The sequence below is a fragment of the Prunus mume genome, linkage group LG4 (assembly GCF_029339155.1).
Source record: "Prunus mume cultivar Tortuosa linkage group LG4, ASM2933915v1, whole genome shotgun sequence".
In the NCBI taxonomy this organism is placed as follows: domain Eukaryota; kingdom Viridiplantae; phylum Streptophyta; class Magnoliopsida; order Rosales; family Rosaceae; genus Prunus; species Prunus mume.
In genome coordinates this window covers 27,155,028-27,171,486 of record NC_142701.1, presented here as the reverse complement: position 1 = coordinate 27,171,486, position 16,459 = coordinate 27,155,028, and the positions used below count along the sequence as shown (strand labels likewise).

The following is a 16,459-nucleotide window of genomic DNA, read 5'->3' as shown; positions in this document are numbered from 1 at the left end:
CTATGGTTTCATCTGTTACATATGTGCCCTAAAGCAAATCAGAGGAACATATGTGTTCCTAAATTTATTAGCAAAGGAGAAGTTATTCTTTTATGTATTTCAAGAATAAAACAGTCCAAGAGTAGAGACATCATGTCTCTATTTGTTGCCTCAAATTTCTAAAATATATTGCTACAAACAAGTCAAATGTATTCATTTCAATAGAGCATAATGACGTAATTTTTCCGTTGCTCCTTAAGGATAGGCACTTCGAGAAAATCTCACTTATGCTCAATTTTATTCAACTTTGCCATTTACAAATTGAAACCAGCGGGAAATTTCTGTACCCAATCGTACAAACCAAAGTTCTTCGCCTGACCTGAGCACAAGACGAGGCTAATTGAACGACACGAAATTGAAATCAATCTCAAATGACAGCAAAGAGGTCAAAACCTAGCTGATTTTCAAAAGGAGAAGGACACAAAATTGAAATCGCACGCTCTCTCAGCTCTGGTTCTCTCGCTTGGACGCTCTGTCCTCCGAAAAGAAAGAATTAAAGTTTAAAAACTAAATTTTAATTGGTCACTACAAATATATCAAATAAGGGAAGCAAGTCTGCCCAGACATATTTGTTGGTCACTAATTATATAACTTAGACGGTGTTTAGTGACCACATTTAAAGTAGTCACTAGTTGGTAGCAAATTTAGTCATTAAAAATTAAAAAGTAGGAGCCAATAATATTAGTGACTAAATAGTATTATTAGTCATTAAATTTTCTGTATTTGTACCATTATTCACTTGGTCACAAGGAAATTGGTCACTACTGAATTTTTTTCTTGTAGTGTTATTGGTCTGTTCTTGAAGAAAAAACCCATAACATGTTAAGTGAAGAACTCAATATATTTACAAATATTGATTAAATTGATAGATTTTCATTTCAATTGTACTTTCCTCAGCGCAACCTTAGCCAGTTGTGTTCAGGAGTTGGGATATTGTCAGTTCCTTATGCACTATCATCAGGAGGATGGCTAAGCTTGATACTTCTTTTTGTGACTGCTGCTGCTGCATTTTACTCAGGCTTGTTAATTCAAAGATGCATGGATGAGGATTCTACTATAAGAACTTATCCTGACATTGGTGAACATGCATTTCGGAAGAAGGGAAGAATAGTTGTCAATTTTCTTGAACACAGAACTCTACTTAGTTTCAACAGCTTTCCTAATTCTAAAAGGGGATAACCTACACAACTTATTTCCAAACATTGAACTGCAAGTGTCTGGTTTCATAATGAGTATCCCAACGAACCCTAAACCCTAAAGCTCCAACCCCCAAACCCATCCCACAACCACCCTCCACCCCAGGCCCCATGAACCCAAAACCCCAGTGTCTCCCCACCCTCCACCCGAGCTAGCAACTACAAAAAAAGAGAGGGAAAAAAACAATCATCCATCGATCCCCTCCCAATGAACCCAGAACCCCAACTCAACAACCACCTGACCCTCTTCCTCTTCCCCCTCCCGGCTGGATTTCCCTTCGTTGTTGAGAGACAACCACCCACCACCCTTCTCCAAACCTAGCAACCACCGCCCATGATATACTACTAGGTGTCACTCATGGCTTGTGGAAGCCTTATAAGAACTAATTATAATTAGCCCTTGCCAATAGAGAGAATTGTATGGAGAGATACAATTCACACTTGGTTTAGAGTGAATCATTCATACCCACTGCCTCGCTAATTAGAACTTATAAGATCTCACACCGAAAAGGAGTCGATTGGGAATTATGAAAAGAATGATTGATTTTGTGGCTTGATCATAGTCAATGTGAAAGTCAAAGGTCAAATAGTTGACCTGACACTTGGTCAACTTAGAGTGACCGGGACCAACACTTGTTAGACAAGTAAGTGACTTAATTTGTTAAGTCATTAAATGAATTAAATTGATTAGATTATTTTAATTATTCAATCAAGGATTAATTACAAATTTGGTCACTAGAGTTTGGCTCGAAATGAAATTTAGCCATTGTGATTCCAATTTTCTTGATTTCATCACTGCGCTTCAAGTTGTTAACAAATCAGATCCCAGCGTTCGATTCCGTCAATTTAGCAGGGCTTTACTGTCTTTTTCTCCCAACAAAGCTACGTGTGCTCTTCGTCTCTCTGTCTAGTTGGAATCTACCTTAGATATATTAATTTCATTTCATTACAATTACAAATGAAGAGTCAGAGCCAGTAATTGTCGATGAAGAAGAGAAGTCTATGGGGGAGAGAGGGGACATGGGAGAGGAGTGTTGGAATTTTTTGAGTTTTAGTAAGCATAAATAGAGGTTCTAGTTAGGATTGTGGTGGTGGTGGTGGTGATGATGGGCTTGAAACTTGGCAAGCATGCGCTTGCCAATGAGAGTTGATGGGTTTTGGGTTTGGAATTAGGATTAGGATTGTGTTTGGAGGGCAATCTAGGAGGTGGGCATGTTGAGGAAGAGGTTGGGGAGTGGAGATCGATGATAGGGAGGCTGAGAAGGGTGATGGTGGTGGTTGTTCATGGTTGTGGTGATGGAGATGGATCGCCTGCAGCGCAGAATCAGGTACATGACTCCGGCTCCACATGTGTAGCCTGATTGCATTTCTAGAGGCTTTCACTCTTCCTGCTGTTTTTCTTTGGGATTTTTAGAGCAAGGGAGAAGAAGGGTAAAAAGGCTCAAAGAGGATGAAATGCATGGGATTTTGGGGAAGAAAAGGACTGGGCTATAGGTTTTAGGCTGAAAATTGAATGTGCCTCACGCGCGAGTTACTTTTTTTCTATCTGTCTTTGTTTTGGCATTTTTCCGGCTCAGAATCATTGATCGTGGTGGGTACTGATCCTGTTCTACTGGTTTTTGGTTCTATCATATTGGGTTGTGTGCTCTCTGGGAATTTTGTGTCCATGGAGGAAACTTCTAGTGCGGTTTTCATGAGAAATCATTGGTTTACCAAAAGGGTTCGTGTTTTTGTGACCTCTGATTCTAAGCGTAAGGTTGAATCTAATATGGGAGGCGATGTCAGAGTCAGAGAAGCTCAATGTTCCGCTTGGGGCTGGAAGTTGCCACGACAAATTGATGAATAAGGTGAATTTGGTTAAGAATGTAGGGATTGATGTTGAGTCTTTGGAAATTGATTATGCAGATCTTAATGATGAGGTTGATGTGATGATTTCAATAGGGGGCACTACTACATTTTACTATTTGTGCGACGATATTTTGCGCGACGGAAAAAAATTTTGTTGCGCGACCAAAAGTTTCGTCGCGCAAATAAACTTAGCACGGCAATAAACGGAGTCGTCGCGCAAAGTGAGGAAGAAAAAAGGCGGTTTATTTTTTTTGGCACCAAACACTTGGGCAACGACACCTGTAGTCGTGCAAGAAAACCTAGAGCGATGGTTTCTCATTTCGTCGCGTAAAAGTAGACAGAAAACAATGGGTTTTGTTATTTTGCGGCAAAAACTTACTCGATGACAATTGTCGTCGCAAAAGACAACTTAGCTCGACGACAAGATTAATCGTCGCGTAAGAAAAACATGGGATATTAGTTTTTTGGTGCCAAATACTTGCACGATGGAAATACAATTCGTCGCGTAAAGTTTGATGTCGGCACATTCTTGTGCGACGAAAATTTTGCATTTGCGTGATGACGTTTAGAATTTGCGCGACGAATTTTTGTGCGATGCGCAAAAGATTGATATTGACAGGTGCTTGCGCTACGAAAAAGTGATTTTGTGCGACGAATGGACAAATTTTGCTAAAAGTGGTTTTATATGACAATAGTTTGCGCAACGAAGACACTGGCTGGTTGCGCAAACTCCTTCTTCTACATATCCTGGATTCTGCCATTACAAAGGCAGAATGCGAAAAAAAATTAGAACCTCTCTCTACCTCTCTATGCCGCTACATCTGCTGGGAATTTAGTACGTTCATTGGATAAGTCTTTTTTGTCGTTAGTTTAAAAGTATTAATGTAAAATCATACTAACACTATTAATTTTGTTTTCATTAGAGATATTTGTAATTTGCAATTGATGGAGAACGATTGAGAATGTATTTTATTCATTTTATATTAAATTAATTACATTATGTTGAACTTAGTTTGTTATATTTATATTTTTTTTTGTGAAGTTATATTTATATTATGTTGTTAAATTGTGCGTGACGTAGCACAATGTGTTGTGATGTACGAAGTTAATTGAAATTAACTTTGTACTTTTATTTTTATTTTTAGTAACACTTAGTTGAATTTCGTGCATGGATGCGTAAAGCATGACTGCGGTCCAATTAATTCTTGAATTGTCCCATTATTTGGACAATTTGGAAATGCATAGTCATGTCACGTAATCTACGGCTACAAGATTAGGTTTTGATTGTGGAGATTTTGATGTCATCTCTGTACTTTCTTCAGGTGGTACGTATGTATTTATACCTCTTCCCACCTCAAGAACTCAGACGAGATGTCTGTCGAAATTCATCCACGTCAAAATCTAATCTCATGTAGCCGTAAATTACGTGACATGACTATGCATTCACGAATGGGATAGGGCCCTTACTGGAGGCATAAGGTGACATTATAACTTCGTATGAAGTTGTTGTGATTATTGTGTTGTGATTGTGGTTCTGGCATTATGAGCAGGAGGTGGATACAGAACCCGAATAGATGCGAAGACGAATACTTGGATGGAATCAAGGATTTTATTGTGTTTGCACGTAGACACAACCTGGGTGCAATTAGAATCCGCTGTCCTTGTATGAGGTGTAACAACACGTTGTGGGAGACAATTGAAAATGTTGGATTTCATTTAGGAAGGAATGGAATGATTGAGACATATAGCATTTGGAACATTCACGGGGAACAATTAGACAATGCTTCGTCTTCAAATGCCACAAGGGTGGACAATGTTTGAACCTATTGTGGATCCTAATGAACAAGTCATGGATATTATAAATGATGCTTTTCCATTTGCATCGACTAACATGAGTCAGGAAGGGGAAGATGACGTGCCTACCCCAATGGACAGTGCAGAGTTTGAACAATATAAACAACTGTTAAAAAATGCAAACCAAGAGTTATACCCGAGGTGCGAGAGCTTTTCCGTTCTCATGGCCATTGTGGAGCTACTACACGGAAAAATAAAGTATCGTATGTCGAACCTGTGCTTCAATTACTTTTTGTGGGTTTTCAAGAGAATGCTTCCGACGGAGAATTGTTTGCCAAAAGACCATAGACAGATGCAAAAGGTGTTGAATGGCCTTGGATTGGGTTATGAAAAAATTCATGCTTGCAAAAACAATTGCATGTTATTCTACAAAGAGTATGAAACATTGGATACATGCCCTATATGCAAAGAGTCGAGGTTCAAGATGACATCTTAGAATAGAATGACTAAGATCCCACAAAAAGCCATGTGTTATCTGCCTCTGAAACCTAGGCTACAGCGATTGTATATGTCGACTCATACTGCAACATGTATATTAGATGACATAGGGGAAAATGGGTAGACGACGATGTGATGCGGCATCCTGCAGATGGGGAAGCATGGAAAGAGTTCGATTAAACATTCCCCGAGTTTGCTGATGATCCCCGAAATGTTAGATTGGGACTTGTCACTGACGGATTCAATCCGTACGGGGTTCTACACCAACACCACAGCACTTGGCCGATTTTTGTATTTTCATATAATTTGCTGCCCTGGAAATGCATACATGATGATGATTGTTTTGATAACTCAGGATCCTGGGAGGTCAATCGATGTTTACTTAAGGCCGTTGGTTGACGAGCTCAAGGATTTATGGACAAACGGTATGCGCATGTACGATAAATCCACTAGGAAGATGTTCACTTTGCGGGCAGCAGTTATGTGGACTGTGAATGATTTTCCCGCATATGCAATGATTTCTGGGTGGAGCATAAAGGGTTATATGGCATGCCCTACATGCAAGGAAGATGTAACTTCTAGTTGGCACACTAGAAAAGTTTGTTATCTTAGTCATCGAAAATGGTTGTCATGGGACTACGAGTGGCGGGAAAAGGATAAAGAGTTCGACGGGACCACAGAGCATCGCCTCAGACCTAGAGAATGGTCCAATGATAAGATCTTGGAACATCTTAACCGTTTGAATTTTTCTCCGTTCGGGAAAACAGTTACTCGGACTGCGGACCTTCTACACATTTGAACCTGGACGCACAAGTTTATGTTTTTTGAGCTCCCATATTGGTCGAAACTAAAATTGAGCGCAATCTCGACGTCATGCATGTTGAGAAAAATATCTTTGACATATTGATGGGCACGATTCTAGATATTGAGGGCAGGACAAAGGACACGATCAAAGCTCGTCTTGATTTGGAAAGAATAGGCATACGAAGAGGTTTATGGATGAACAAGGACGGTGATAACGCTAGAAGGGATCTAGCATTTTTTTGCATGAAACCGAATGACAAAAAAGATTTTCTAAAGTTTGTATCGTCTTTAAAGTTTCCCGATGGATATGCTTCTAATATCGCGCGTTGCGTGAATGTTGACGAGGATAAATTTACTGGACTAAAGTTGTCCTAGTGCTGTGGGTATTCGACAACTTTTGCCGAAAGATGTAGTGAAACCACTCATGTTGTTGTCCAGATTTTTTTCACAACTGACAGCAAAAACATTGCTAAAGACAGATATTAATGAGTTGCGCCATAACATTGTCCAAGTCCTATGCAAGTTTGAGATGATATTCCCTCCAGCTTTCTTCACAAGTATGATCCACGTGATAGTTCACTTGCCAGAAGAGGCATTGCTTGATAGTCCTGTCAACTATCACTGGATGTATCCAATAGAAAGGTATATAATCCTCATCATTTGTTTAATCTCGGGTGCAATAGCTCAGCCTATAATTGAATCAGCAGTTGTAACACTGTAGTGTAGTAGGGAATTTCGGACTTTAGATTTGAGCTCTAGCTTCAATACGCCCCACCCAGTTTCTATGCGGAAGAGCGTCCTGTGTTCTTATCCCCAACCGCTAATTTGTATCGCTTCATTTTGTTTTGCAAGCTCTCGAGAGCTGAAAAAAACTGCATGCAACAGGGTAAAGCCCGAGGGATCAATTATAGAGGCTTGGGTTCAATATGAGTCGCTTACTTTCTGTGGAATGTATTTAAAAGATGTGGACACAGCTTTCAATCTTCCCCAGCAATAATGATGGAGGTCCGAGAAATGAGAAACTGTTTTTGCCCAAAGCGCACGACCCTTTGGAGATCCTGTACGAGGAGAGTCGTTTTCCAGAAATGACATGGAGGTAGCGCATTGGATCGTACTCAAAAATTGTGATGAGATAATGGCATACTTAGATGAGCATGAAGAGATGATGAAGTGAGAACATCCATCACATTTGTATGCCAAGAAACACCATGAATTGTTTCCACAATGGTTTTTGAAATATGTAAGTTATATGTGTTTTGTATTTGATATATATATATATATATTGTATTATTTAAGCTTATTAAGCTAACATGTGAATTTTTTATTTTTATTTTTATAATATTAGGTGAATAAGTTGAAATCATCGAATTCACCCTCTTACAGTGAAAAGTTATATAACTTGGCGTTCGCCCGATTCGCTACTGAATTGTTCTTGCCCATGTTAATGGCGCCAAGTTTTTGGGGACTACACGAGATGACAAGTTCAGTATGCAAAACAGCGGTGTCCATGTCCCAAGTGGAGGCGAAAGTACGGACATTGATTTCTATGGCAAATTCACAACTGTCGTGCAATTGCTTTACAAAGAATGATACCAAGTGATCATGTTTAAGTGTTGATGGTTTGATACAAACCCAAATAGGCAGGGAAGTGTTAAAATTGACCATGGCTTACTATTAGTGAACATTAACAGAACTTGGTATGATGACGACCCTTACATTTTGGCAACCATGGCAAAACAGATTGTGTATTTAGATTACCCTAAAGCCGGGAGCGGTTGGAAAGTTGCTCAGCAGATGGATCAGAGGAACGTGTATGCTATACTAGAACTAGACCCAACTGACAACGACTTTGACAACGTCACTGACCAACGGTTGGAATCTTCCGTGGAAAATGATGCAGAAACAGTTCGAGATACAAATGTTATACAAGAACCGTTTCAGCTTCAAGGAATGTCTTCAATCGAATTTCACTCAATTACAATTGACCTCGGTGATCTTCTGCGATACGAAGTTCCAAAGTGGGCCTGAACAACGAAAGTGATGAGGAGGAGGATTGGGAGACCGAAAGTGATGATAGCGACGATAACCAAGGTTATTATAGTTCAGATGATGAATAATGCAATTTCTTAGCGACTACCCATGTAAAACATAATAAATGAAATTTGTTGTAATTTAATTATGGTAGTGTAAATATGACAATCACAAATTAACATCAAGTTGCACACAAAATTTGCAATCACAAATTAAAATAAGTCATATAATATATAGATTGAAATTTAGATATATACCTAAATTTGAAAACAGATTTGAATCTGTCCATTTGATTTTCAGTGGTCTTTATGAATATAAGAATTAGGGTTTTCTCTTTTTTTTGTTGAAAATCTTGAAATTGAAAGACAAAAAAAAAAAATTGAAAAAAAAAATCAAGAATTAGGCCCTTAAGTCTCACAACCCCTTCTTATTTAATGATTTAATCAAGCACTACACTATTATACAAACTATAATGTGTAAATTAAGTCAAACATCGGAGAATAAAATAATAATTCAAATTTAAAATATAAATAATTAACTTTCAATTGCACCGAAATCTTTGGATTTTTTTCATAATTCATATGAAACTTAAGTTCATTAAGATAACATGCATAATTTTTGTAATAATTATTTAAAATAAAGAAAATTACAAAATTAAAAAAAAAAACATTGAGAGAGGTTTGCGCGACGTAACGAGAACATCCACGTCGCGCAAGTTGTCCTAATATACTAGAAATCGTGATATTAAATTTATAGTTTAAAACTTGCGTGACGAACATTTCTGTCGTGCAAGAAAACGAAACGTTTGTGCAACGTCACAATGTTTTTTACGTCGTGCAAGTTGTGTTAATTTTCGCTGTACAGTTGCATCTTTTATAATTTAGTGTGCGAAGAAAGACAATTCTTGTCGCGCAACACCTCTTCGCGCAACGAAGCTAACTTTTATGTCGCGCAAGTTGCAATAATTTCCCAATGAAAATATAACCTTGCGCGACAATATATTCATAGCGTCGCGCAACACATCTTTGCACTACGAAATTACACATATTCGGCGCACAAAACATATTTATAAATCACAATTTCATAGATAAAGTGTTGACTCTATTTGTGATTTAACCCACAATTCCAAGAGGCAATTTTAAAATAAAAATAAAATTGGTATATTAGAATAATAATAAGTGGTATTCGAATATATTTAAAAAACAGCTATACAATTTAAATTTAAAATATAAGTTTAATATAATTGTCTCCATAAAGGTGTACTCAATTAACTTGGATTAGGTTCGGTTACTAGGTCAAGTTACGTGAGTATCCAAGCGTAATCGAGTCACAAGTGCCCTAGAGTAGGCTTATCGTTAGGGTTCGAGACTTGAGAATGGTGTTGGAACTGGTTTAGAAGTTAAGAGTTTTTAATTTGAGACATGGATTTTGGGTTTTGGAGGCTAAAATCAATTTTTGGAATACTAAAATAGTTTTTACAATATGTTTGCCTACTTAAAATAAGTTTCCAGGATTTGTAAATAATATAAACTATTTTAAGAATACTTCAGTAAAGAAATAATCCTAAAAACTAAATACTACTTAAAGTAATTAAAATATAACTTTGACAGAGGTTTGCGCGATGTATTTAGGACTTCTACGTCGCGCAAGTTTTCCTAATTTTCGGTTTATGGTTTAGGGTTTCATGACGGAGATGTTAAATCCTTCGTTGCGCAAAGTCTTTAAGTACAACCTTGTGCGACGCTTTGTTTTATTCGTCGCGCAAGATCAATCAGACCCTTCACTCCCTCTGTATCATTTCTAAACCCTAAACCCCAAAATTCTGTCGGTACAGCAACCTTGTGCGACGGATATGTTAAATTCTTCATCACGCAAAGGCTTTAAGAACAACATTGCGCGACGCTTTATTTTATTCGTCGCGCAAGATGGATAAGACCCTTCACTCCCTCTCTATCCTTGTTTTATTGGTCGGGCAAGATGGATAACAACCTTGCGCGACGGAGGTGTTAAACGTGCCGTCACGCAAAGTCTTTAAGTACAACCTTGCGCGACGCTTTATTTTATTCGTCGCGCAAGTTCGATCCAACCCTTCGCTCCCTCTCTGTCCTTTCTAAACCTTAAACCCCAAAATTCTAGCGGAATAACAACATTGAGCAACAGTTTTGTTTACTCGTCGCGCAAGATGACCAAAATTTTGGCAGAATAACAACCTTGCGCGATGGTTTTGTATCTTCGTCACACAATGTAATGAAAATTTGGGTGGAAAATCTACCTTGCGCAATGTCAACATTTGTTTGTGGTTGCACAAGGTCGACTAATTAAACCTTGCGCGACGCCTTGTGCTTTTCGTCGCCCAAGATCGGTTAAATTTTCAGAAAAAACGCGATAGCCTCCTTTCTTCCTCACTTCCTCTCTCGCCCTAAACGTTCTCTCTCCCGCCGTCATCTCACCCCATCGCTTCCGCCATAAAAGGAACGCCCGCCACAACTGCCGGCTCATACCTTCGCCGCATCACCGCCGAGCTTGCCGCCATAAATTGCTCGGTTTTCACAAATTCTTCACTAGCCTCGTTCTCTCCTCCGCCACCAAATCCGACACCTGGAGTATGGTTTCTGGACTATTTTTCGTGCTCTAGTTGATGGTTGCGTAGGATTCAATAGGTATCTTGAATTTAAACCCTAAGTTTTGGCCGGTTTTTGAATTTAAATTCCGGCCATTTCCAGCCATTTTTCGGAGTAGGTCGGAGAACAAAAGTGGCTCCAATTGATGTTTTCAATCTAGGGTAGGAACCTTGGCCCTTAGTTTTTAGAATTTTATGGTGATTGTTATCGCTTTGCACACCCATGCGTTGCGGGTGCATGTGGTGGCGCGTGGGATATGTAGCAATGGGGCATTGGGTTCCAGTGCAATACCCTAGTTGTCACGAGCGCGTAGGTGTGCTCGGATTTGAATTTGGTTACCGTTTGAGTCTCAAACGCATTTCGCCTATTGTGCGATTTTCGGGTTTGATATGTTCGGACCGTTGGATCGAACTCAAACTCATGTATGTTGTACCTTATATTTCTAGGATCGTGTAGGATTCGACGGATCGTGGATCGGATTCCTGGATACTACGAAATCGCAAACCCTAGGTCAAGCTATGCTTTTAAATAATTAGTTAAAATTCTTATTGAAATTGTGTGTGCTTACAATTATGTATTCGTAAATTTGATTAAACCTTAATGAAATTTATATGTGTATTAATCAAATTTTGCAGATGTCAAACCTTAAGGCGATAACAACCGCAGTAGTTCGCTTCCCTGGCCACCATTTGTCGCCATCGCCCAAGATCGATGGACCAGATTGCGCTGGTCTCAGGGGTCCCAAGCACTTGCATCATCACTTTCAGCTGGCGCAGCCTGTTAGCGCTAGGCGGCGTATCGCCCGCCAGACCACCGACACCACATCGACCGACGCCATCGGGCGCCACAACCAAGTATAGATTTCCTTCAACTCTAGTTCTTTTTTTAAAAAAAAATTTTATTGTTTATTTTATAGTTAAATTGTTATTTATTTAACATTAATGTCATTTTTCTTTGCACCAAGAAGAACACCGAAATGTGTTGGCGCTTGAAGATGGCGAAGGTCACCTGGTGACCAACGATCGTATCAATATCGGATACGACGAAGCGGTATCGGGCTGCACCGACGGCGGCGCTGTATAGCTCCTTGGCCCACTTACATTGGTCACGCTTGTTCGGACCCATTTCCGATGCAATGGAAGTCTTGGGAGGTCATGCCTGACGAGATTAAGATGGAGGTTTGCGGCCAGTTGTTGGTATGTATCCTACCTTTTAATTCTTTTTCTTTCAAACTTTATATATTTCTATTACTTACTGTATATAATTAATTTATTGCAGATGAACTACAACTTAGAGGACCTCGACGACGAGTCGTTGGCATACGTCAACAGAATCTTCGTTGAGAGGTACAAGTAGTGGAAGAGCGACTTGCACCACTATTTTCAGGCATTTGATGATCCGCAAGTAGCTCTTCAGGAGGGTTGCCCTGAAGGAGCTAGAGGGCCAGGAGGATAGTTGGTGTAGCTCTGCGCTCATTTTCAGGCGCCCAATTATATGGTATTTTTTAATAATAATTTCAAAATTATTACATATTTCTTACTAATGTTTATTTTATTTTTTATATTTCATTATTATTTAATTTTTTATATTTCAACTAATACGTTTTATTTTTTGTATAACAAAATAAAACCCAAGCCAATAAGGGCAATAGGAAGAAGAAGACTCTTCTCCACCATTCCGGTTCCAGGCCTTTCTCATATAGGATGGATGCACGGCGACGGGTAATAATAAAATAGTTTATATTTAATTTTTAAAATGTCATTATTATTAATTTATTTTTTTCGTACTAATATTTTCTTCTCTTGTTAAATTTAGGGGGGGTCCAAATTCCCAGAGATCAACGTCTTTGGCAACGTTTATGTTCGACCTAGGAATGAGTTGGCCGAGTCCCTTCATGTAAGTATTATTTAATTTTAATTCTTATGTTACACATTCAAGTTTAAGGGTTATTATATTAATGTTTTAATTTATATTCTATGTTATGTTAAAGAGACGACGATGGTGGAGAGGAGCCAGTTGGTTCTTCAGGAGTCCGCCTCCCAACTTCCTCCCGATACTCCGATCGAGTCTGTGGGTCCTCTATAGGATGCTGGGTTTTAGATCTTGACGGAGACGTTGGATCAGACTCTCGGAAGGAGGCCGGGGACGTATTGTCAAGGTATGGGGAATGCCCGCGGAGGGAACCTAGACTGTTCATCAGCAATAAAAACAAGTGATCGCTTAAAGGTGGCTGCTTTAGGTCGATGTCGGTGATTCTGCAGTCCTCTCGCGTCCGCATTCCAGTCCCACAATTTGACGATTGACCTCTGAGCCTGTCCACCCCGAGTATGACCACCAGCCGCATATGCTTGACGACCAAGTAGATTTTGGAACATTATTTGATTAGTTTTTTATTTTCATATTTATATTTTAAACATTTCTCTTGTAGTATACATTTATTTTATTTTATATAATTTTTTGTTCACTTCAATTCATTTTTTTTATTGCAATTTCATTTTATTACAAAAAAAAAAAACCAAATTTTTATACAAATTTATAAATAAACCCAATCTTAGACATGTATTTATAAAAAAACCCAAGCACTATTTAAACATAGAAACACACCCAAAATTAACTCTAAAATCAACAATTGTATATTTTTTGGGTGTGTTTATAAATGAATTTTGAGTGTGTAATTATGGATTTTGGGTGTGTTTATAAAGTGTTTTGGGTATTAGATTTTTTTATAATTTCAGCCCCCATTTTGGGTGTTTTAGTGAAACTCCCTTTATTGTTTTACCCAAAAAAAAAAACGTAATATGAAATTTAAATAATATATATTAATTCTGCGCGACGAAACATTTTTCGTTGTGCAAAGTCACATTTTACAAAATAAAAAAACGTAAAACAACATTTTAAATACATATATTTTATTCTTGCGCGACGAAGACATTCATCTCGCGAAGAGGATATGTGCAACGACAAATGTTCCGTCGCACAATATTATTTGTCGCGCAAATGTTGGAGACATGAATTCTGCGACGAAGAAAAGATCGTCATGCAAATAGTGCGACACGAATTGCACGACGAACATTATCCATCACGCAGTGTAGTCGCGGCAAACATGCTTTCGTCGCGCAATTTGGTGCATATTTTCATAAACCTGTAAAGAGTGGGACCTAAGGAGACTTGCATGAATCTCTAGCTATTTTATGCTTCCGCTTTTATTTTGATTACATATTATATATGCCATGCTAGATGATTTATTCCCTCATAGTTTGGTGTTGGAGATTTCAAGAAAAATCTACACCACCCATTCCCAAAATATTCCCTTCATGAATGGCTATGTTAAGCTGGTGAGTCACCACTCATAGCTCATACGAGTCATATAATGTGCTACTGTTGTGCTCGAGGCTTAGTCTCGAAAGAGGAAATATATATATATATATATATATTTAAAGAGTATAGCCGTGCTTTTTAGGTATATTCAAATATTTAAATAGCATAGCCGCATGCCTATATTGTTTAAATACATTTTAATATTTAAAAAGTATAGCCGCGCGACTATACTTTTTAAATACATTCGAACGTGCCCAAGAAAAAAATAATCAACTGGATCATGTATTTTCTGTAGAAAGCTTACTAGCTACTACCACTATTGTTGATTAACTTTGAATGTTACTATAATGTTAGATAAATTTGGGAACACTCCTTTGCTTGAAGCCATTAAAAATGGGCAGGATCAAGTGGCTTCTTTACTTGTTAAGGCAGGGGCATCACTTACTATTGATGATGCTGGTGATTTTCTCTGTATTACGGTATCAAGGAGGAATTTGTACCTCCTGAAAATGCTTTTAACCAATGACATTAACCTAAATATGAAAAATTATGATCAGCGATCACCACTTCATGTAGCTGCTTCAGAAGGCTTATATCCAATGGCAGAATTCCTTCTAGAAGCGTGAGGAAGTGTTCTATCAAAGGACGGGTACAATCTGAGTGTTCATCTGGCTTGTCAGATATCTATTTTTAAATTTCTTTAAACTCCTAAATCCAATAGGATCCACTGAAGTTATAGGGGCAATAGACGAGAAGATGAACAGTATTCTGATAATTCTGATTAGACTAAAGCAAAGGACTGCCTAATTAGAAAATAAATAATTCCAACATGCATGTTTAACCTTTCTAATTAGTCTACTTCCTGATTGCAGATGGGGGAAGCACTCCACTTTATGAAGCCCGTATTAGTGGAAATAAGAAACTAATCAAACTGCTTGAAGTTGCTAGAGCTTCGCAGTTGTTAGAGTTCTCTGATCAATATCATCAAGAAACTATCTAAGCATGTCTCTGATCAATGTGTATTATCAATAACACGTTTATCGATTAAATGATAAATGTTTATAGAAGATGGAACAAAAGTTCTGAGATGTTGATATATGTGTTGAGAATTTTGTTTGAATCTTTAATTCCCCTTTCGATTTTCTAACATGCGTACCTTCAAATGCATGGATTGAACTATTATTGTTTATCTGGCTTGACAATTCTCAGTGTCAATTATTCTCATTGGTCTTGTAATAATCAAGGACCCCAGTAATTCTTGGATCATGGAAGTAATGCATGATTGCATCAAGTAATCTAGATCGGAATAGTAAAACGAAAGAAGTATGACTTTTAGTCCCACTTAGCAAGGTTACACAAATTAATGCATGAGCAGCAGCTGCATGCAATATTATTGAAACCCAAATCACATCATAAGGAAAACTTAAGAAAATGCCATTCTCGCAGGGAACGCGATTGCATTTAGCATATGCAACAAGCTTTTTAAACCCATAAGTGACCCTGATAGGATGAGTGAAGTCTCGTGAGGGTTTCCAACGACGCTACCTACAAACATCAAATTAAATTAACAGGATGATCATCCTGGAAGTTTTTCGACAATGAAGGCGAGTTTTTGGGTGGGTTTTGCATTTTTTGCAGAGAGGGCATCCTCGAAGTCCGTTCCAGATCTTGGCTCTATAAGGTTTCCCATTTGCACGTGGATGAACTTGTAAACGCCATCCATGTACGGTATCGGGGGTACCAAAACCTCAGGCTTAAATAGTGTACATGACCACAGGGTTTTATTTGGCTGTTTCTCGTCAGCCTCGGCCACAATCCACGAACTGTCTTGGCTTGCCGCTCTCAAGTATTTGTCGTTGTAGGTGCATTTTATATGCACCAGACTGGGGTGGTTTACGTCCTTCTCCACTTTGAACCTTGCGTATTTGCTGTGACTATCCTCTCCGGAGCATTGGAGCAAATGTGGCAGCGTTGAGGTGGATTGGTCTTTGTAGACCAGGTATTTCTGTTTCTTGACTGATTTAAGAGCAATAAACTTTGGTAATTCTGCCATTTCTGATGATCTAACGCTCGCGCTTCAATATGATTGATTTTTTTTTTTTTTTTTTTTTTTTGTATACAAATGTGAACTCACTTCTCTCTTTCTTTCTCTCTCATTGCTTATTGCTTTTCCTAGCTCCAACCTGCTGTGCTATTTATAATCAAGCAAACCCAAACCATGCGTGCAGCTTTCACTTAGTTTTCTTGCTGTACTGGCCCGCCATAACAGAGAAAATTGAAGCCACAAAAAACGTGCTGACCGCATAGGGC

The 16,459-nt window shown here is 38.4% G+C and overlaps 1 protein-coding gene across 1 annotated transcript; it reads right to left on the bottom strand.

Annotated features, from left to right (window-relative positions):
* Positions 1-15,725: 15,725 nt before the first annotated feature.
* LOC148918306 (uncharacterized) lies at positions 15,726-16,202 on the bottom strand. Its single transcript, XM_089050539.1, has one exon. The coding sequence runs from the start codon at positions 16,200-16,202 to the stop codon at positions 15,726-15,728; it is 477 nt and encodes a 158-aa protein (XP_088906665.1).
* Positions 16,203-16,459: the final 257 nt, after the last annotated feature.